This window comes from Phasianus colchicus, chromosome 7 (assembly GCF_987193195.1).
Source record: "Phasianus colchicus chromosome 7, bPhaCol1.hap1.1, whole genome shotgun sequence".
Classification (NCBI taxonomy): domain Eukaryota; kingdom Metazoa; phylum Chordata; class Aves; order Galliformes; family Phasianidae; genus Phasianus; species Phasianus colchicus.
Window position 1 is genome coordinate 4,855,174 of NC_143442.1, and position 24,490 is coordinate 4,879,663.

The window sequence follows — 24,490 nt, forward strand, 5'->3', positions numbered from 1 at the left end:
TTCCATGATATATATTAGAAATTTAAAATGAAAGTAGACAATCATTCAGTACAGTTCTGATTTTCAGAAACTGCATTTCTGTTCTAAGACACGTTATTTCTAGTTCCTTTTGAAGATTTAGCTACCCTCATAGGAAATTGCTATTTCTTTCAAATTATGATAATAGTACTGTGTTTCAAAAAAGAAGTTTTACTACTGCCCACTCTCAACACAACGTCGTTAACTAGACTAAGATTTAGAAGACATGACATCTCAGTGTTTCTTTCTGAAATCCTGAAGAGGAAATTCTGGTTTTTAGAAAGCACCTAAAGGAAACTTGTCCACATTTGGCAGAAATACTCCGTCGAAGCCACTACTAAAATAGGGGAAAAGCCTAAAAAATATATACAAGGTTTCTCAAAATAAATATATGTGTTTTCAGGAGGAAGCAGTTCCTTTTAGAGATTTCCAAAACTGTGTGAATCAAAGAAAAAACGATTAATTACTTTAAAAATGTGAGCAGACTAGCTATCTGCACATAGTGGGTTATAATATATGAATCCAGAAACAAGCATGAAATAAATTCCATGACATCTTGAGCACATGACAATATATTTTAAAAGTTTCCAGTGCAACCAAAACCTTATCTCTATGGTATATAGTGTATTTGACTTGTGTGGGAGCCATTCAAAGCAGTTTAATGCATAGCTGCTACTGAAACCGTAGATATTAAAAGTTTGATTCATAAAAGCTGCCAGCTGAGTGAATTTCTCATGTGGGATATGATTTCACAGTGAAGTATATTTGGACAATTCTTTTTAAACTTCTCTTGTGAGCAATTGGATGTGTCCTACGTACAGCAGAGCTCATGGTACAAAAAAGACAAAACCTAAAACACAACAGTGGAATTTAAAATACACAACATACTTGTGTTAGATTGACCGTTAAATGAAAATTCGACCGTGCTTTGAATGTCTGAGTTAATTACTACATTTCAACGGAGCAACGGAATATTTATTGTTGGGAGATAAGTTCTTTGCATAGTGATAGACCTCTTCCATTTCATGCTGTAGCCTTCTGGAGAAAAATACAAATTACTATGCTTCTTTTTCTGGAAGCTGTGACCTAGCATAGCATACTTTGTAATGAGCAGCTTTAGAAGGAATGCAGTTGGAATGAGCTCGCATCTTGCAAATAGCCTGTGTTGCTGGTACTATGCTCTTCTCAAATACAACCTGCTGGGGAAGGGAAAGCAGAAAAATAGGAGTTAAGAGGAACAAATGGTTTTTGAAGTCTCTGACATAGAGGTTATTCTGTTAAATTGCTTCTGGATGTCTCACTTTTCCTGGACTGTTGAGCAACCTCTGTTCCAACTATTGGATGCAAATCGTTGTCCCTAGTATGACCTCCAATTAATTTCGTTGTGTACCATAAATACCTGCTGAATGTCATTTCTTTTTAATGACATGTTAATGAATATCCGGAAAAAAAAATGAAGTCTGCGTTTTAAAGATGTGAAAATATTCACATTATCTGTTATGTTAACAGATATAACAAGCTGTATGTATCATGCCTTTCAAGTATTTATGAAACTTGGGTAAAACTAGATTAAAAAAGAAAAAAGTATCCAGCGTACTTCTCTGCTTTCCAAAGCATAGCAGTCTTCCAGAACTCACATTGCAGGAATTTAATTACTAATTTCATGTCTATAAACATTTAAAACTGAATCTTTTTTGTAACTTTCATTCTTTGTAACTGATATTTTCCAAATCCAAGTTCTGAAATTGGAAAGTGGAAACTGCATAAACTGTTACTGACTTGCAGAAGGACTACGTGTTTTCTGACATTTTAAAAATGTTTTCACAAGGAAAAAGAAAAATGTTTTCTTTCCTATTGTATGAAATATTTTTTAGTGTTTCTGTATATCTCATGGCGCACCTGACATTGGCCTCTCTGGAGGTTGGATCCTGGACTAAATGGAGCATTCCTTTATTGTGGCTCAGCATGTCTTCATAATAGGAGCTATCAGAAGGGGAGAGGCATAATATTCACTTTGAATTAAAAGAAAAATGAATAGCAGAAGGGGAGAAATCTGAAATAGACGAGACAGCAATGAACTGTGTAATGGGATGGCTGAGATGCAATACAGCTGGTGCCTTCCTGATATTTTATTGAGCAAATCTTATGTTATCTGCACTTTGAAGGACATTGCATGGGTCTCCATGTGTAGTTTAAGTATTTAGGAAATACATAACTCATAAAACCTCGGTTATTGTCAAAAACTTAATGACTGGAATTTCTTTTTCAGTCAAGTTCACTTTATATTCTCTAATGGAGGATGCATGTGATAGAAGTGACAATTTCTTGTTGGAGTGGAGGGAATAAACTAAAAAACATGTAAAGAATAATAGAAATGCAGAAAACTGAAAGTATGAAAAAAAAAAAACACATGAAAATTGTTCAGAACAACAAGAAAAAAAATGTTAAGAGTGAATTAATTGCACACACGTCTACTATTACATAGGGTGGTTTAGTTATATAGAGTAACTACACAAAAGATTTTTGGATTCATAAGTAGTTATAGTCAGCTTTTAGTTCCTTTTACACGTATCTAATTACCTTTTATAATCCATTTCCAATCCTTCTCTCACAGCTGCAGCAACACTCAGTGATGTTGCTTTTGAATATATCATTAAAAGTGCCAGAGACAAAATTTAAAATATTTATTAGAACTACACACAAATGTGCACCTTTCTTATCCTTGAAGTTGCAGTGAGACTTTTGTACTTAAAAAGGAAAACTCTCTCCCACAAGTACTCACCCATAGGGAGCTGAATTCCTTACTGTATGCCATATGCATTCTCATTGTAAAAAAACAGTTTGAGCTCTTTAGGAGAGCATTTGTTTGGTGAAACAGTTAGTGGCTCAGTTATTTGTATTACAGTTGCAGTTCTGAGCTTCTTTTTTTCTCCTTTTTTTTTTTTTTTTTTTTTTTTTTTTTTTTTTTTTTTTTGGCAGATGTGCAGCAAATAGCAATTGACTGGATCACTGGAAATTTTTACTTTCTGGATCATGTCAGTGATAGGATCTTCGTTTGCAACCAGAATGGAACGGTGTGCATTACGCTCATTGAGCTGGACCTCAGTAACCCTAAGGCCATAGCTGTTGATCCAACCTCAGGGTAAGATTATTTATTTGCATTGGGAAATGTTGATTTTATATGAAGTATGCTTGTCTGTGACTGCACACAATGTATCTCTCTCTCTTTTTTTTTTTTTTAAACTGCATTCCTGAGTTACTTCCATAGTTGCTGTAATAAAACATGTAACACACCTGTAGCAAGTAGTTAACAATATTAATAGCAACGTGTACCTTGTAACTTTTCAAAATGGAATTGGAAATGGAAAACCAGTTTTACCCCTACTAATCATGAGATTATTTTGTTTCTGACATATGTTTTTGTAACTGGGGTACATGGAAAAGCAATGTTTTATACTGTGTTCCCTAAGCTGCAGGAATATGAGGACTGGCTCTAGCAAGTTTAATTACATTAAAAAAGAAGTAGGAGATTTTTTTAATCTGCTTTAGAGGGTCTACTATAATGATAAAAGCACATGGTATTTGCTTTTTCTCTTCCATAGTTATGTTCAGTGCCACTTGGGAATAAAACCTTGCTTAAAATGCAGGGTACTAAAAATCTTCTGTTTCTAACAGCCACCAGCTGGGAAAAAACTTTAAGCAAATGATGAAGTAAAAGCGCAGCTAAATAGGGATGATCAAGTTAATTTAAAAACTGTAAATTTCAGTAAAGATTTTGGAGAAGGGATTTTATTTTGCTTTTATTAGTCTGTAAGCAGTTAAAGCTGAAAAGCCTGGTGGAACACATCCTAAACTGCCATAAGCCCCTTCTCAATAAATACAAAAATATTTACTGTAGAACAGCTTGTCATCCATATGTGGACTTTTGTCACTCTTTGTTTAAAGCCTGATTGAATATTAAGATGCATGATCACCATGACTTTAATTCTGACAAGAACAGCTTGCATGTAAAGTTTACAAAGAAGTTTTATAATGTAATTCTTGAATATAGCTGTATGTCTACCCGCAGCAGATGGTAAGCTTGACTTGATCTGACTGCAGTGTTGTTTTAAAAGAAAGATCAAAATTCACATATAAATTGATTTTTCTGCATGTTCTGATCTGAAAGAAGTTGAAGCTTTCAAATTTGCCAGCAGCAGACTTTTTTTCTATACATTCACTTGTATATTCTTTGCAGGATTTACTAGACATATCCACAGCTTGTCATTAGATAATCTTATCTGTCAGGGATGTAAGAATTTTATCCTGAACTTTGATTCTGCAAGGAGGGATGGAACAGAAAAAGAAAGACTAATTTTCCATCTATTTGCTTGCTGCAAACCATTCTTATTCAGATAGTTCCCTTTTCCAGTGCTGTATCATCTTCTCTATTTTAGTGTAGATAGAAGTGCTGGACTGGAGGGAGTCCAGAGGAGACATAACAGTGTAACATTACATAGCAGTACTGATCTATTCATGGTGGAAAAACTGGCTGGATTTTTTCTTTTTTTCTTTTTTTTTCCAGAATTCATATTTTGCACTTAATGAGAGTTATTTCTTTACAGATTTTGTTGGCAATTTTGTTAATTATCTGACATATGTTGTTAGGTTAATGAGATATCTAACATACTTCTTAATTGATCATCTCCAGTTTATGCATTTGTTGTGCTTGTTAGCAACTGGGTTTTGGTACAGAATGCAAAGAGATAATCAAACACATTCTGGCTGTATAAAAATGTTTTCTTCCATTTTTGTTTTCTCTCTCCTTCTCTCTCTCTCTCTCTCTCTTTTTTTTTTTAAATCTTTCTTTTCACTCTTTCATGCTGATTCTTGTTGAGACCTATTTCTTGGTATATGGGAACTGTTGAGTCATGACCTGAACCACTGATTGAGCACCTGGGGAAAAGACCCAGTCAGCCCTGGGAGCACAGGTGAAGGCAATTCATGTGTGTGACTGAGAGGAGTGGAGCCTGGCTCCACCTCTTTTAGACCTCATTTAAGAGCTGACTGTCACTGGGAAAGGCTCTCTTTCTGGATATCCTTTCTTGGTGAAGCTTTCCCTGTGAACCTGGAATCTTCTGATACAGGTGAACAGCCTTTTTCCCTTTCCTTATAGCACCTTTCTGTTGTGCTGGTCCTTCCATCATCACGACTTTGTTGTAATGCCTTTCCCACTGTATTGATCTGTCCAGTTGCTATACTAGGTCAAAGTATTAGCATGGTGTTATCTCCTTGTTATGGACAACTTGCTGATTTTGCTATTTATTTATTTCTTTATTTGTTTGAATATGAAGCCTAAGTTTTTCTGGGCTTTTTTTATAGTACCTCAAAAATAATATATTTTAAGGTATAAGCACATTTTAAGATATTGCCTTTTCTAATGTATGTTGCTGTCATAGTATGTTCATTTTTCAAAAAGCTGAAAGTATGCCTACATAGGGAAGGCTATATTCTGTGTTAAGGAATTCCTCAATACTAAGTCTATGATGAACTTCTTCCTAGTACCACAAGGTCAAGCCTTTTATTTTTACGTGATCACATCTGACCAGTTTTAGCTGCAGTTGCTTTGTGAACCAAAAACTCTCCGTTTATCAATAAGTAGAAAAATAGATTGAAGATTACTTAATCTAATACTTTTGGTGAACATGATGAATTCTCAATCTCTGTGCCTCTGCATTTTGTTAGATATTTAGTGATGATGTTTTTTATATATTGTTTTGCGTGCATACAATTGAACTACTAAGCTTATTGTATATTATACAGTGACTGAATGAGAACTTGTCTTATTTTCCTAAGACTGAACTTTAAGTTGAGAGAAGAAAGGCTCTCCTATCTGGGCCTGGTTACATGTGACCTGTAATATTGACTCTGATGCTGCTTGGGATGCTGGTCATAATGTTCTATTATATTTCACAGGCTTATGGAAAAACATGAATTTTAAGGAGCACAGTAATAAAACTGATCCAAACATATGAGTATGTGTAGAAAAAGGGCACACAAGGTGAGATTACAAAAAGGATGTGTGGTGCAAAGCTGGCGAGTGGGAGGATGCACGGAGTAGAATGTAGACAAGTACTGGGAGTGAGGAAATGGATTAGACATTGTGTGCATGCATTAGACATGAATCACTAGAAAGGAAAGGCATATGGAGGGAGAGAATAGGAGGAGGGAGAGAAGAATGGCAGAGGATGCCCAATTAGAGGCTGAAGGCACAGTAATGAGATCTTGTAGCTGCCATTTAAAAGTCGTGTTAATAACAATGGGGAGAAAAGATTTAACTGCTAAAGAGATTTGTAAGGAGAGTGAGCTCACACTTTAATACTGCAACATTGTGTGTCATGTAAATATTTGAATAAATCTTTTAATCGGCTTTTCCTTCTGCTACGTTGTAGAAATAATGAAAGTAATAAAAAAATAAAAATAAAAAATGGTGCTCAGTTCTTTCATGCAACAATTGTGAACGCATCCAGCAAGGGACTGTGATACAATGGCTGTAACAGCATCTCTTAATGTGTTACAGTGCTGTGCAATACTTCCAGGCAATGCTAATAATTCCAGAGAAAAACAGTGGGAGTGTATGGGAACAGTTGATCATGGCCTGAACCTTTGATTCATCACCTGAGGCAAGCAATGAGTCAGCCCAGGAGCACAGGTGAAGGCAATTCACCTGTGTTACTGAAAGGGGTGGAGTCTGACTCCACCTCTCCTAGATCCCATTTAAGTGCTGACTGCCACTGAGGAAGGATCTCTTCCTGGATCTCCACTCTTTGTGGAGTTTTACTGCAAGCCTACAACATTGGTGAGCATTTGCATTTATTTTGAATTTTTTCTGCTGTGATAATCTTACTAAGCCTAGCATCTGCATACCTATTGATTGTACAACTATTAATTCTATAATTGTACAGGTGCAATAGCAAAAAAATATATATATTCAGATACATTTAAGAGCTACAATAGCAGAGATTTGCTAATGTTTCCTATTCATAAAGGTGAATAAGGGAAGCAAGGGAGGTTGCTTCTGTCTTTTCAGGTGTTCATTTTTACTTGTAAGTGTATTGAATGTCTGAAATCTTTCTGGTTTGTGTAGTAGGAGAAGTTGGATATTGGCCATGTGAGCCCTGCTACCAGCCAGATTGGCCAGCTATAGTCAGGCATTTTCTTAATCAAGCTGCATGTGATCCTCCTGAGATGTGGTTACTGGACAGGCTGAAATGAACTGTGAGGCTCACTGGGCAGTTCACAGTAACAAAGTCAGGGTAAGAAAAGCCTAACAGGAACAAACTTCTGCGTGGTTAGTCTTTGACGGAGTATCTGAATAGGCAGAGCCTTGAAAATCTGCACTATGAGTTGCACAGTAGCCAAGAAAAGCAAATTGGATGATGAGGAGGCAGGAGACCTTCTAAGTCAAATGGCTTTTGTTTCTGTACCTGTGTCTTTCAAAAAAAAAAATCAGGAGAGTACCATCTTCTAGAGCCAATGAATAGTGTTTGCGTTTACATTTTATTTGCCTTGAATTAAACATAATATATAGGCAAATGGATGGGCAGTAAAAGACAATTTCAAGTTAAAATGGGATCTTAGTCTGGAGTAGAAGCAAGGGGTCAGATCTGATTTGAGTCATTTCTTGCTTTTAGTATCGCTTGTGAACAGGGATCTTTGTGGCTGTTTGTGTGGATAGCCTGGTTTGAGAAATCTCAGGTCTGATGTCAATCCTAAGTTTGCTCAGATAGGAAGAAAAATGCCTTAGGTCTGGCTTGCAGTGAGATACATGGTGACTAGACTGCAGTGATTTCACAGGCAAGGAATGTCAGGGATTTGTTTTCAGTGAGGAGATGAAGTTTCTTGCAGGGAAGGCAGAGAGCAGAAATTAAAAAAGCAGAGGAGGTCAAGACAGTATATATATTTTATATTTTTCTTTATTTGCCTCAATGTTATTTAGACAGGGGAGTCTTCTGGGATAAAAATAAAACATCTACACCTATTGTCTAATTCTCTTTTACACTCTGCTGTCCCTGAGCTCTTATAGTACTTTCAAGGCTTGAGAGAGATCTGTCTTAAATTTCCCCCCCCCCTCAGATTAATTACCATTCTCTGGTGATCAAAGAGGAGTGTTATAATCATTAAAGCTCACTTTTTTAACAGCAAAATCATTAGTATTTTAATAACACACCATTTTTAAAAGGGTTCAGTTCCTTTTCTTGTTACAAAGCAGATTCAAAGAGTTGTAAGATACATATAAGACACAATAACTTTCTAAAAGTTTTAAAGGTGACCTGGAAAAGAATCCTCTTCAGGAAAAAAAAAAAATAAACTTCATCATAATTAGTGATGATCTGAAAGGTTTCATTGAGAATTCAGTTTTTCTTGCTTATTCTCCTCCTTTACAACCTCTTTCTGTCTGCTAGAAAACAGAGTAGATGATCTCAGAGGTCTTATCCAACTGTAATGATTCTATGATTACTGACTCTGTGGAAGTAGTGCAATAGTGGAGCCAAAACAAAGAAGACAAGAAAACATTCAGATCTCCCTCCAACAGTTTTTTCTGTAGTGGTACATATCTGCTCACTGGGAAACCTTGCTCTTGTTTCTGATGACAGAAATAAGGATATTTCACCTGCCCTCTTTCAAGCAGTAATGTGATATGATCAAACATGCACATGCAAAATTAAAGCAGAAGAGTGGTGTCAATAATTATGGAAAGAATTTCAGTGGAAATAAAATGCTTCAACAAACCAAGGTGAACACATGAACAGCAACAGCATTAATAAAACTCAAGGAATTTGATTACCTGCGGCAATTCAGAGCTGATGCAACATGTCGTCTTGCTTTCATTTTAAACTGTGTAATTAGTGTAGTTACCTTTATTTCAGCCCTCAGATCTGGTTTTTGATCCCTAGCTAATTAAGCTTCTGAACAAAACTGTCATATTTTACTGAAATAACTCAATTTATGAATTAAAATGTGGTGAAGGAATGGAAAACAGTTACGATACTCTTCCTGGTATAGAGGTCTTGAAGTCCTTTCTCTTTATTTCCAGTCCCTGAATTGTCCAGGTAAAATCTACAAGAGTTAAATCACCCTATCAGTGATTTTCCTCCAAGATGAAAGCAATTAAGTTAGAGAGAATTGAGGGCACTTTATTTCTGAATGAGAATATAAATGGGAGTTTAAGGCTCTATAATGCATGTACATTATGTTCATGTCCATCTGAATTCCCCTTTTATTTTATTTTTCTTATTACCTGATGGGCTTATTATCTAGTCAGCTACTGTAAGGTCATTTCTATAGAAGACAAGCTCTGGTATGAATCAGAGCACTGCATGAGTGGAAGCACATAAAAATATTTCACGAAATAACTTCTAAGACACATCTATTTTAAGAAGTACTTGCATTAGTCTGGGCTCAGAGTGTGTGTATTGAGAGAAGGACACTCAAGTATTTTTCTGTAACATGAACAAGTAGTAAAAATAGTTCACCTATTTAACATACAGAAAATATTATGATGTTACAAAGTTCCCTAACTTGTCTTTTATAGTGATGGCCACACATTTATTTATTTATTGCACCAGTCTTTGCATTCTAATGTGAAACTGTATTAAATGCGGATTTTTTTTTTTAATAAGCTACTGTCAAGGCATTCTTTCTTTAAGGCCAACAAATCACTGCCTCTTTCTATGTAGGGTTTCAAGTATGAAAATGTTGTCATTGCTCTTGTACTGGATTAACAAAAACGACTCACATTCGCAAAGGTGGTGAACCCTGTTCAGTTGATTCATCAGTAGTTTGATGATATCATCCTAATAGAAATTGCTTTTCTTGGGTCATGTTACATCTGCTTTCTCATAGTGTTTCTCTCCGTTTTGTTCTCAGGTTTTTTTTGCATGTCAGTGCCATCATTGCTCTGCAGCATGAATGTGTCTTGCTGAAACTTTGCCTCTTTTTGTGGAGGAGATAGGAAAACTGGAAGAAATCTGGTAATAATAACAAGAAATAAGAGATGAGAAAACGTGGCCCTTGCAAAACTGCTGCAGAAGCTTGTAGTCTATACAAGTCTAAGGTAGTCTAACATAGAAAAGCAAAGGTTGAGAAAAGCTGTAACTATTTTATATGAACAACTGATTAAATAGAAGGGTGGTTCATTATTCACAGAGAAAAATAATTTGCAGCAGAGACTTTGAAAGCTACGGGCAGAACTTAGTAGGTGGAGAAGACGTTTACATATGACTTTCCATTAAGAGTTCTTAGGACTATGTCCATTTAGCAGGGAAAATAAATTTGTTACAGGAGGCTGTATATGTGTATGTATCTGTAATCTAGGATAGAATCATAGAATTGCTTAGGTTGGAAGAAATGTTCAAGATCATCAAGTTCAACCACAACCTAACAATACTACCTTAACTTTAACAACCTTCAGCTAGATCATGTCCCTGAGCACCACATCCAAATGGTCTTTAAGTGCATCCAGGGATGGTGATTCAACCACCTCCCTGGGGAGCCTATTCCAGAGCTTAACAATCCCTTGTGTAAAGTAATTCTTCCTGATATCCAACCTAAACCTCCCCTGGTGCAACGTGAGGCCACTGTAATCTCAAAGAATGGGGTACTAGAAGAACAAGAGCGAATAAATGTATATACTGACATTTCAGTATTGTTATTTAAAAAGTACAGCTGAGACATTACTAAAGTAGCAAGTTGTTTTATTTCTTTCTTGAAGGGATTGGAGAGATTTTTAAGCAAAAGGGACCAAAATATTTTAGGGCTTATTTTATTCTATATAATTTTCTTTTAGAGGCAGTGAGTTTTACTACAAAAGAAAGTGGAAACTGTGTGTAAAAGGATTTTGACAATAACATAAAAGAGAACAGAAAATATGCAAAAGTTTACATTCATGAGCAGCATCCTTACCTTTTAAAAAGTGCCTTTATTTTAACAGAGACAGCTATAAAATTGTATGTTTAAAAGCTGTATTTAGATCTGCATCTGCAAAGTGATACAAGCAGCTTTCTCCTGCTGAGGATGAAAGGCAACGTATGAAAACATCAACTAGATCCTTCTTGCCTGGTATAGTGATAATATTGCCTCAGCCCTTGGTTTTGCCCTCAGTACATCTGAAGATGGAGTGAAGGAAGGGGGCTGGTGGACTGGTGCTGTGACTGCTTCATGGCCAACATAGCTACACAGCTAATTACAGCAGTTCTGGACATCACCTGTAGTGGGGAGCAGATTTTTTTTTTTTTAACAAGTTTGCCTGAGTTATTTCTTTCTCTGCTTTACCATATTGAAAAATACAGCAAAATAACTGAAAGCAGGGGAGGGCTTTCTCACTTAATGCTTTAAAGTGAATATGTTCTATTGCTGGAAACTTCTTTGTTTTAGGTTTCACAGAAAACTCACAGAATGGCCAGGGTTGGAAAGGACCTCAAGAATCATGAATCTCCAACCCCCCTGCCACATGCAGGGCTACCAACTCCTCATTTAATACCAGACAAGGCTGCCCAGGGCCCCGTCCAATGTGGCCTTGAACACCTCCAGGGATGGGGCATCCACAGCCTCTCTGGGCAGCCTGTTCCAGCACCTCACCACTCTCATTCTTTAATTACTAATCAGAACTTTTCATAGGAAAGAGATTGAACAAAATTCAATGATAGTTTTAACATGTTTTTTTTCCTGAAAAAAAAAAAAGAGACAAGATTACATGAAAAAGACATCAGAATCATTCAGGTTTACTTTCTATATCACAGAGAAACAGAAACTAAACCCTTCAATTTTACCTTCCTTTGAAAGTAAGTTTGAAAATGAAGTGATCTGTACTATTTTTTTTCTTTCATGACTCATCTGTTTCCTGTTAGAGTGGATACTGCAGCTGTTACAGAAAATTCTGTCTCTTGTTCAGGTTTGTTTGTTGCCAGTTAGTATGAGCTACTTATTTCACTTTCATAGGTAAGGTGACACGCATACAAATAAAGTATGGTCCAAGTTTGTAGTTGGCCTCAGGCAGTGTTTCTGAACTACAGAATTTGTTTGGACAGTGTCCAGGCCACCTCTTGAAAACATGTTTACCTTGAATCAATTGGAAATTAGCACTTGGTAGATTCAAACTTCTAGTGTAGACAAGCCTGAAGAAGGCTGTGAAGAAGTGTTCTCATTGGCTCTACTTAAACTTTGTTACATCATGGTTCATGTTATTATTTGGCTGCAAGTCTACAAGGCCAAACCAAAATACACCAGAATTTATATTTACAGGTTTTTACATGGAAAAAAAAAAAAGAAGTATAATAGACTATTTAAAAACCCACTGCCTTTTTTTACCTGCTGAAAAATGTTTTATTCTTAGAGGTTTAAGCTTTGTAAACACACAGTTTTGCCTGTCTACTTCTTCAGACACAAAAATGGTTTGGCACCGCCTCTTGGCTGATCTTATCAAGCAGACTATCACAGTGTTGCAGTACTTTCTGCTGGCACAGCTCCTTCGTCTGAGCATAAGGAGAGGAAAATAAGCAAAACTGCTTTTCCAACAGGCATTACACTGACTTCAACAGAAAAATCAGACCTCTAACCAAAATATTTAAATTGGAACAGAAATTGGTTGACTACACCAAGCCATGATCTTGTTTGTATTCTAGAGTGTTTTACAAGGTTTCCTAATATCAATATGTTGAATCTTCTGAAAGTTTAAAAGATTTGTTTGCTTCTTGTCTATTAGACTCACTGTTAAAGCTTTGCAGTTTTTCAGGTAGGCAGTTTTTTGAACATTAATACTTTGCATTCCAGTATTTTAATATATGTATCTCACGCTTCAAAAATGAATGCCTATGGTACGTTTTCAAAACAGATCTTAATACTGACATCTAAATATACGTTTCAATGTTCAGTACATTGGCAGCTTAATTTTGAAAGATCTGAATACTAACAGGTCGTATTCAATCCTGTTATCTCAGAGTGTTCAAATTTGTCATAGTGCCTTTACTTACATAGTATGTATTTGTGCGTGACGCATGCATAAAACTCACATACATAGGCCTTGATTTCTTTTACCCCTTGCTAATAAGATAATGAGTGAGGTAAAGGGAGGCATGAATCTTTTTTTAAATATTATTTTTTTGGGAAAGAAAATTGAATTCTACTCAGGATTTTGTCCAAGATTTTCTGTGAGCATTCCCATCTATTGCTGGTGAATTATTTTTAGCTAAGTGTTCCACAAGACACTACTGCTTTTGTATTTTATGTTATGTAGATATCCAACATAAGTCACCTTTATCCTTGGTATGCAGCAGTTTGGGTTGTGTCCAGCTGTCTGAAGTAATTTGGATCAAGGTATTGAGTATATAATGTCTTACTGTCAAAGGCAAAATGCTGTGCAATGTCAAGCTAAATGTATTTTAAGTTGAGCACTCATCAGAATATTTAAAATTCTGCATTTAATTTTAGTGGTAAAATAGATTACTTTGTTTACACTTGGGAGGTTTTTGTGAGGAAATCTGATGTTCTGAGAAACGGGAGGAGATAGTGAGGTTAACAAAATGCATTTCATTTGTAGAGCATAGGGCTACACACAGTGTGATCACTCTACTGTGCATCAGGTGGACTGTTTTGAAACAGTGAGCATCTTGGTCAAAAGGAATTTTGGTCGTGTAGTGTGATAATGGAAGACTGCACTGCACTGTAAATTTTGCTAACATTTGAATGCTCCACTTTGCACTTGCAACACTTCTGATATAGGCTTTAGTGCTCTTATTTAGTTTGCAGCGTAGGGCTGAGTTGCACAGATCTACTCCTGCTCTCTCTTATCCCATCTATAAGGATAAAGATAGGGGAATCAGAGCTTGAGAGGTCATCTATCATATTTGAAGGCAGAATAAAGCAGCTTGCAGCATTCCTCAAGGAGTTTTGTCTAATAACATTTAGGAAAGAGATCCAGTGAACCTGTATGTTCCTTACCTCTTACACATTGTTACCTTTAATTGTGCTGCTTGCTGACATGAAGAACAATTTATTTCCTCCCTCTTGTAGTGACTTATTAGATCCCTTTAGGGCATCTAACCCATCCTTTCATGTGGGCTGGGAAGACACACTTCTTGCAATGCTTCTCACTATACTCCCCACCAACAGAACCTCCTTCATCCAAACCAAGTGGCTGAGCTTTGTAGAGTCTCCATTCAGTCTTTATTTTCCTAGGAAGCAAAGGGAAGTGGGAAAGGTTTAAGATTTTGGGGTTTGATTTTTTTTTTTTTCTATGTACACTTTCCAGTATGATGCTTGCCATTATTCTTTTTTTCTTTATCTCTGCAATATTACTACTTTGGAACTAGGTTCTGTGGTGGGTGCTACCTTGGTAAAATCATTCTAAATTTCCCTCTTCTGCCTATGTTTTTCTGCTCTTGCCTGTTCTTTCCAGCCCCTTTCAGCTGTCACCCCCTCAGATGAATGGAGTAAACACTTTGTGTTGCCACAGTCTAAACTAGACCTGTGCAAGAATCCAAGATAACAAAAATCAGCCTTAAAAAGTGACTAAAAGTAGCTACAGCATTTAGTGACTTAGCGAAATGGAGTCTTTCAAAACAAAATTCCATTCCATTATCTGTTGTTTACCATTTTTAAAGATAGTTCCTTTCTGCACAGCAGAACTTCAGAAAACTCTTTCTATAGTCTTTCCCCTTCCATTTGTGTAATGTTGGAAGACAAAGAAGTTGCAGCTGCCACAATGGTGGGATTGAGAAGCCCTGCTTGTGGCTGTTCATGGGAGAGTGACTGTGACAGCAGGTGCCCATCAGACCTAGCTGCATTCTGACCTGTCTAAAAACAGGAAAAAATAAACCCATACGGGATAGTACTGCTTTTCAGTAGCATGAATGTGCTAATATATGCAATATGAAGGCTTTATGAGAAGCAATTTATTTCTGTGAATATCTACGTATAAACCATGGGACTGGATAAGGATCTTCATGTCTTTCATCTAGAGTTCTCCTTAGAGACATGGTTGCATTATCATTTTTCCTGTTTCCAGTTAGTTACAGGAAATATTACTTTACTAAATCCTGCTAATAGTTTTCAGAAACATTAGCTTCAGAAATATTTCCATGTAGGTTATAGTTAGTTAATGAAGTAAGTCTGTGTTCCTGTATGCATACAAGCTATAAAGTTCTGCAGAGAACATCTAATTATAATTAACATCATTGACCAGTTAAACAGTGTAAGCAGTAACATATGCATGGGTGAGTGCTCTCTGCTTGCTGACAAAACAAGCTGCACGAGATGGGGCCCCTGGTGCCTCTTGTGCCCCACACTGCTTTCCCTGCTATTTCAGATGGTGCTTGTGCTTTCTGTGTGATCACTTTGTTGAAATAGTTTGGAGGTTTATTTTGTGTTTTTCACTTTTTTTTTTGGTCTAAAGATGAACTAAATATATCACTTAGGAGGCATCTGCTTTTGCAGGTGAACATAGCAGGCGATGCTGCCTATGGAATGTTAATATTTCAATGTAAAGCTTTGCTTGTCTTCTAGGGTAGAATGCAGCACATATAATTAAAAGCAGTCACTCAAAAGTAATTTGGTCATTTTCATTCAAGGAAATGTATGGATGAAAGCATATGTAGTACTGACTGACATAGGGTAAAACAGATACAGCTGCAGTCAAAACCTCCAGGAAATTCTGCTGTCATCTTCTGCAGTCAATTTAGAGTACTGTAGAATAAATGTTCCTGGGTTTTAATGTTCCAAGTAGCACGACTCAATAAATACAATATGGATTATCCTCTAATATATTAAATGGCAAATACTATCTTGCAGAAAGTTAAGTTTGGGTGTTCTCAGAGAAGGATTGGAATCCTTGTTAGAAATACAAATGTACTTCCTCACATGTACAACAGACTATGCACATCTGTAGCTGTCCCTGAAGATACTGACACGAGGAAATGACAAAGAATGTGCAAGTATCTGGCAATGAATACATCTAGAATGATGGTGGGCAGGAGTGGGGTGGATTGAATCTGCAGTCAAATTAGTGGCCCAGGACCACAGATAAAATACCCTGAAAAGATGAACGTGCTTAAAATTAGAAGTTTTTTCTATGCCGGACCCTCATCTGTAGCTTCTGTGTTTGTTGTGTTTTTTTCAACCCATTATCTGCAGAAATTTTGGGCTGCATCTAAGGGGATGCAAAAGGTGAATGAGAAAAGCAAGCTTATGTGGAGACTGTTATACCAAACACATGAGATTTCTTAAGAAAACTGTCTTGGAGGTCCAATTTGGGACTGAACTGGGAGAAATAAAAACATCTACAAATAAAATATTGGAAGCCCAAAAGGTATTACTATTAGCATCCTTCATAATAATAAAAAAAAACAAATCAAACCACTTCAGATTATATTTGTATTAGATCTCATTTTAGTAATTCCTAGGTGTAGAATAGTTTGCAGATTTTAGAACTACTTTTTCTTTATTATTCTCCCATTTAAATGTAATGTAAGTGCTTAACTAAATAAGCACAATGCAGATTGCCACTTAATGTATTGAATGCCAGATATTATCTTGCCAAAAGCCAAATAAGCTGTCTATTTCTGCTCTGGCTCACCTCCATATACACACATATTGGGGCTTAATGATGGGTACTTTATTCTATCATGTTATTTCTTTGCAGAGTTGTTTCAGGGGAAAAGAGACTATAATAAAGATATGAACATCACAATTACAGAGCCTTGTCTATTATCATGTTTAAATCTGTGCTTTTTAGTGTCTCTAGGCCTCTGCATCTTTAGTATTGGAATATCACTTTGGAAAGATCTGGTTCCTTTCTATTATTATGTATTTTAGAAAAGTGCTTAAAAATAATATAGGCAGATGTGAAAAAGACAATAAGAAATGCAAGGTTGTATTCAGTGCACTAAAAATCTCAGATCAGAGATGTAGACAGGATTGGAAATAGAAAAGGAGGAAATAGAGTGCGATGGGACAAAAGCAGGGGAGCAGGATTTGTGGGAAATCTTATTAGGAAAAGCAAATAGGGAGAACATTGAAGGGAAAGAAGAAAGTGAAAAACTTTAAGATGGAAAAATAATGTTAGGATGTCACAGAAGCTAATGTGGGTAGATATCAGGTAAAAAAAAAAAAGAGGCATGTTCTCACACATCCATAAAAATTCCTGCTATCTGTGCATTGTTTCCAGGGCACAGGTTTTTGTTTTGATTTACAGTTTTTAAAATGAATTGGCCACAGTTCTAACCCAACCTCACTGCTGGAGAGAGAATTCTGCTCTTGGGATGGCCAGCCTGCTGCCTCCCAACATGCACAATTTCATTTCTCTGTGCTTTCTTTTCTTGGATTTTACTTGTTATCAGCAAAGCACTGCTGTAAAATCAGATAATGAAGTCTTACAGGCCTTTAGAATAATAAAAAAAATTTGACAGCTAGTAATAACCAGGGGCACCTGGACTGTATTTTCTTCTCAGCATGTGGTGACTTCTAGAGCTCTTATTCACAGTTTGCCATGGATGAGAAAGGTAATTTAGCCATTTTCTATCTGATGAAAGAGAATATGGTAGATGGGAAAGCTACGACAGTAACTTTCATATGTTTATGAAGTTGTTCATTCTGTCTTACTGTCACATAAGTTATTATATACAGTTAAAAAAAAAAAAGGGCACATTCTTGGTTATTTTCACTCCTCCAAGGAACTAGAAAGAATGATGATCTTATGCAAATGACAAGTTTTAGTCAAAGTGTTCTTAGAAATAGTTACTCAATTTACATGTCTCCAAATATTTGTCTATCCCAATGCTCGAAGGAAAATGAAGGGAATGCACTTCTAGAGTGGGGAAAAATCTTCGATGCTGTCAAACAAATCTCCACTTACTAATTTCCTTTGGGTGAACTGCATATCAGTCTAAGTAACCTACTTTTCTTCAGATAAAAAGAAAGCAAAAGCAGGGAATAGGCTGCTTCATGTAAAACAGAGTTTAAGAAAGTCATAGAAGCTTCAGTTTTCCCTCACTGTTGGATGGGACCCAAATCCTTCTTGACAAGCCAAATCCTGTCTTTTTCACATCTGGTGTCCTGCCGGTGTTTTGTTTTGCTGTTGTGCTACTGCAGAGAAACAGAGCTCCTCATTTACAATTTGAAACCCACAGGAGTTTGTAGGAAGCATTTGCAATATAGGATAGATTTCTACAAATGATAAGGAAAACCGCAAGATGGAGATTGTAGAGACTTCCCTTTGGAGATGATATTTGTTTCAGTGATAAAAGTAATGATTGTCTGTGTCAAGTATCTGGGGTAAAATGTTTCTATTTTGGCTAAGAAAAATGGGGGAGAAAAGAATGTACGTTTAATATTTCTCAATCCTAAATGTTGTTTTTTTGGTGTTTTTTGGCCTTCAAAATAAATAAAATGGCCACTGCACCAGCAGTTCTTACAGTAAAGTGCTTTACCTGACTGCTGGTAGAAGTGCCATTATGGAACAGTTTCTGAGAAACTGCAAACAAGGTAATGGCATCCACTGTGACTTACAGAAAAGAAGTAAAGCTAAATTAGTTCTGCTGTTCAGCAGCCCCTGTGGCCTGGGCAGCATTGGCACTTACTTTGGCTCTATGTCTACATCACTGGACTCAGCCTGATAGTTTCTATATTTTGTTTGTTGTATCCCAAGGCAAATTTTATCTTTCAAAACCTAGTACTATCAAGCCCAACCATCTGAAATGCTAAACTGACCAACTTAGGCATTAGATCTTGCATCCACTAAATTTCAAGGGATACTGGCATACTTCATTTTCTGCCTCTTCCATTTCCTTTGTCAGGCGAGCTGTGCTTCAGATTTTAGATTCACTGTAGATTTGGATATTCCTAGAAGCTGCTCTAGCAGAAATTGCACTATAAAACTAGAGAAAAGAGGTAAAATAGCAAAGTGAGAGGTGACTTTCACTAACCATTCTGATTTCCTCCAGAATATATGCAGCGTCTTATCTGTGTCTATGAAATATAATGCCCGAAGTGGGAAGTCTCATGAAACTTTAGACTCTCTGGATAGCCCTCTTATTTTATTCATTCATTCATTTACACAAAATGTAGACTTCCAGAAATCTGGGATATTCACTGTGGAGAACTCTTCTTATGTTGCTGTTAGAGTTAAGCACAGCTTAGAATGTTGTTCCTGTTCTCATTTATATGATTTTTTTTTAGCTCCTGGTTTCTAATAGCACACTGTGATATATCACACTGCTTCTAATATCGCTGTGGTTAAAATGCAGCAAATTTATCTGCAGGTGACATGAGTTCTGTTTAAGAGTTTGCCATTACTCTATGTTTTGTAACAAACTCAGAATCTCAAAAACAATCTGAAATGACTGTGTCTTTTAATCTCTCTAAAGGAGGCAGCTGAGGCTGCTTGACCTTTGTGGCCTGTAGTCAAGGGGCAATGCTTTAAGACAGGGAGATACCTGGCTGGTGGAAGCACAAGCATTTGGTTGGGGAGTTAGGAGAAAAGAGGCAACAAAGCTTTCCTGGAAGCAGAGGGAAAGAAGCAGGCACTTGGGCCAGATTAAAAATGGAGAAAATGGAGTGTGTCTAAGTCCACAAATCAGAAATGAAACCTTTTGGTAAGTGGTTAAATTGAAGTCCCTAATTCTAGAAATGTTAAATTTTCATGGGGTAACAGTGGAATATGTGAATACCTACATCTCAATATTCATTATAGTAAATGATGTAAAAAAACAATTGAAAAGAAAACAATTAGAAAAGAAAAAGGGCAGAGAAAGTCTTAAAGCAGCTTTTTCAGAACTGAATCACTGTCAAATGTGGTGGTGTTCAAGAGAATGCAAAACCAAACAGGTTGTTGTATGACTTGGTGTGTATCACTGCCGTGTTGAGTTTTTCCCTTTTTCAGTAGCATATCAAATTAATTTTAAATGAACCAGATAATACAATTTAGAAGTTTTATACCCAGTGGGCTTATAAATTTTGCAGCAATGCAGGACTTAGAAATTAAAGCAAATATTTGCTGCACCTAGCAAACAAGGTAATGTGAATACATCTCTGTCACTTGATGATGTGTTTAAACTCTTGGCTTGTTGCCTCACTGGTGTTGTGGAAAAACAGCTTTTGATGAAGTTCAAGTGTAAGGTACAAAAACAACACTAGTTTATTTCTTATTTTAATAATTCTCATTTGTGTAAGCTCACTGCTCTCAACTTCACCACCTCTAAAAATACTTTACTTCTGGTCAGTGCTTTGAGAATGATGAAAATTAATGAATTTTTTTCATGAATGACAGTATTCTTGTCACAAAGACTTTGAGAGGCTTAATAAACACACCAGTTTCATTCCTTTGCTCAGTGATTTTCCTGGCTTTCTTGGATCACTGACTTCATTAGGTGGCATGAGGAAATATTTTCTAAAAACAGCTGCTAATAAAACACGTGCATTCTACTCTTACTGTTTCCATTTCTGAACTTCAGACAAAATGAATTCCCATTAAAATTAAAACAAAGATTGATTAATCACACTAATGTCCGGTGATCTGTTATGAGCACTTACATCTAATTATTTTTTGCTATAAATAGCTAGTGGTTTTGTATCTAAATGTATTTGTGATGTGTCTATTGTAATGATAACATCAACTCCACTTCTGAGGGGGAGTAGTTCAATATACAGGATGACTTGATCTCTGGATTTCTAGTATCAAAATGCCTTCTTTCTTTTGGTTAGTTTAGCTTTATGAACTGCTTCCAGGGCATTTTGTGTTATTATGGAAGAGGAAATACAAAAGGTGACTTTATGCTTGTGGCTTACATGTGATCATGACGATGGAAGCCTCTATACTTCAGCATGTTTTCTTAGCACCAGAGATCTCTCTAGTCACTGGCCTACCAGCTATTCCCATTCTCTCCCATTGAAGCTGTTTATCAATGCATAAGTAAATAATTTTCATAGGTGATTAAATAGCTGTTTAAGCAGAGGTTAGACATCTTTTCTCTCAAGCATTTATTTACTGACTGTATTCTGAATTCTTAGTGATGGAAAGCACTTAAAGCTTCAGAAGGAAATGTGGGGACAGGTTCTCTAAAATTCCAATGGATGCATACAGATATGAAAGTCTCATCCAGTCAATAACAGATGAAACCTAGCTAGCGAGTTATGATATGGCATTGTAAAATGTGCCTTTTTAACAGAGCATTTCACTTGATGCTAGTATCACTGCTTGATAAAACATTCAACCACAAATCCTAATGAGTAGTGTAACTAATAAAGAAAAGATAGGCTCTGCTCTCTCCTATCTATAATTTTTTATTTAAATTTTCCTCACCTTTTAAATTGTTCTTGGAGTTTTAACTGTTTATAGGTACTGAAATGAGTCTTGCCTTCCTGAGCACAATGCTCAGGTAATAATCTATTTCTTGTTTACTGCTGTCTGATACTCACAGATTAAATGTTCAAACCTGGACATGGAACAGCAGAACTTACAGAGCATGTTTTGAATGTACCCTGGCATACTTTGAGTTCAGCACATAGGACACCTAGCGTTACTAGTTTAATTAAAAATAATAAAAAAGAGACAACAGCTATGGGAAGGTGGTTGTTTTGCATTGTAACTGAAGAGCGCTGCTGTGAATCTTAGTTCAAAGTGCTTCATTCCCACCAGTCACTGTGCAGGGATTTGAGATTCAGAACTCAGGTTGTGAATGTTTGTTTGATTCTGACTTCCCAGCAATGAAGATTACGTTTCAAAGAAGTTTAGACATAGGAACAAAACAATCAGGATTTTCTAAAGGAACTGAATAACAAATTCCCAGGAGCTTATTGTTTGTTTTGCCATGATTTTCAGTGGGATTTAGGTGCTGTGCAATTTTCTGTGCTGATTATCAATGCTGCTCACACTCTACACCATACTTTGACACATGTACACATCCAGGTACCAGTAAGAAGCAGGCTATAAAAAGCAATTACTCATTTCTGAGGACATCAACACCTATAGAGAACATAAAGTAGTAGCTTTGCTGCCCTGGTCTTTTCCTTCTTTAGGAATAAAATGCAAAAAGACAAGGAACACATCTTTTAATAAGGTAAGAAAGGAAATGGCTGGTTTGGAGCCAGAGGTGTTTGGTATGTTCAAACCCAGGCTGTCTTCCACCTTGTCACAGACAGCAGCGAGAAACTTGATTATAATAGCACTGGGGGTTGTAAGGTTATTCACTGGGGTTTTGTCAGAGAAGGACAATTACACTGAAACAAAATGGGGTGGGGGGAAGCCTCAAGGTAATTTGTGCTCCCTTCACCTCAAGCTGATTAGAGTAAATTAACTGCCTTTGCAATTAATGTGCAAAGTAGTTATTCATTATTTTTCTGATGGCAAATAAAATAATGTATAAATATAACATGAATAGTCTTGAAATGTATCTTGTTAGTTATGCCTGTAGACTATTGCATTCAAACAAACAAAAACCTTCCTGGCTACATTCCCTAAAACCAATTCTGATGTTGTTCTGCATCAACTTTATTTTAACATAAGGAAGTTAAAATTTCCTGCCACATAGGCATACTGAGATAATATGCTTTCAGACTTGAGAAGTTGCTTTCCTGATGGGAATTTTTTCCTCAAGCTGTTTTGAAGGAGTACTGTTCAGTGTGGCTTAGTGACCATGATGCATTTACAGAAGCCCATGAGACTGAATGGGATGCTTCATAAATGCATCTCATTAGCAATCTCATTTTTTCATTTATTTCTGATGACATGAGCTATAACTGTTAGGTTTTTTGTGTGGAAATTTTCTTAGCATTGATGTTTAAGTTCATAAGGTAACACGAACAGCTCAGCTATCAATGCATCAGTTCATGCCTACGTAGATTACTAGATTGCAATTACTTTGCATGTTAATATAATCCTATAGCTGGCAAGAAATGCTTTTTTATTTCATACTTATGCAATTGTCTCTGCCTTTTTTTTTTCTAATTTAGTTATATTCTGGAATCACCTTCCTCTTTAAATCCATCTAGGATAGGTTGGTGTTTGAAAGGATTATGACAGAAGTTATGTATGCAGGTGTCACCTGGGTTCCCTGATTTTTTTTAATTTCTTTTTCTTCTCCTTCCCTCCAAATCTATGACTCTTTCCCATTATTCTTCAGAGTGCTGCTCTTACGTGGCTACATTTCATATGTATCAGAAGAGCAGTCAGGAAGCAGACTAAATGGAGCCTGTGGAGAGAGTGATAGGACGAGGGGAACAGCTTCAAGCTAAAAGACAGGAGATTTAGACTAGATGTCACGGTGAAATTTTGCACTGAGAGGATGTTGAGATACTAGAACGGGTTTCCCGGAGTAGCTGTCAGTGTTTTACCCCTGGAAGTGCTCGAGGCCAGAATGGGGGGTCCTAGGCAACCTGATTTAGTGGCTGGCAACCCTGCCATGGAAGGCGAATGGGAACTAGACAGTTTTTGAGATTCCTTCCGACCTAAGCTAGTCTATTAAAGTAGTGAGATAGCTTTCAGTTTTCTGTTTTGTGAATTCAGTCATGGTTTGTGACTTTTTTGGAGCTTCTTCCAACTGAACATAGTACTGTTCCCTGCTGCCCCCTGGAGAACTAACAAGTGTGACCTATGAGGCACTGTTTAGCTGAGCTGTCTGCCAGCCTAGAGGCATCGCACACTTCATATCCTCATGTCAAAAACTCTAGGCCAGCACAGGGTAAGTTGCTGCATTCATTGGGAAAGATGGATAAACTCTAACCACAACAGCTATTCCCTACCAGTGGTGCTGACTGAAATTGCTGCAAGGTTGTCATTAATTTGATTGTTCCTGTTCTTACTGTAAGATACATGTAACGTGTTGTGTCAGACTGAACAATCAGTATTGTATGAAGAAAAATCACTTTTTTTCTTCACGAGGGGAGATTACATTATGAAGATTCTCGTATTTTCAGGTGATTATAAATCCATGAAATTTAGCTCTGACTGGCTAATGTTAATATCAGTGCTGTGATAATATGTATGTTTGGGTAAGGGTTTAATACCATCCTTTATTTAAAGAATAATTTAAAAATCAACATAAATTGAATTATTTGTTATTCTACCTGTGAAATAAGAATTTTGTAGTACTGTAAGTCAAGACATCATCCTTTTCCAATATGGAAGCTTCATTGCTTAGCATTTACAAATGCATGAGTGGAGTGTGGGTTTTCTGATCTTTGTCTATCAAATCATTATTAATGCATTGCAAATGAAAAGCAGTCTCCCCACCCATTTATGTAAAGGGTCGTTAGTGAATAAGCCCTATCCTAGAGTCATCTGATAATTCTTGTCTGAATATAGTTTATATAATTGGTACCAATATGCTAGTTTGCTGAATATGAAGCTTAAGAAAGATTAATGAAGATTCATTTGATCTCTGCTGAAAATTGTCAGGGAAGACTTGACTGTAAAATATTGAATGCAAACTATATCTGACTGCAG

The 24,490-nt window shown here is 36.5% G+C and overlaps 1 protein-coding gene across 3 annotated transcripts in view; it reads left to right on the forward strand.

Moving 5' to 3' along the window:
- The window catches only part of LRP1B (LDL receptor related protein 1B), a 591,311-nt gene that overhangs the window by 343,901 nt on the left and 222,920 nt on the right, over positions 1 to 24,490 (forward strand). For all 3 annotated transcript variants that reach the window (XM_090143529.1, XM_090143530.1, XM_090143531.1), the window contains exon 7: positions 2,998 to 3,160. In XM_090143529.1, coding sequence (XP_089999655.1) covers positions 2,998 to 3,160 — 163 coding nt within the window. The remainder of the gene's footprint in view (positions 1 to 2,997; positions 3,161 to 24,490) is intronic.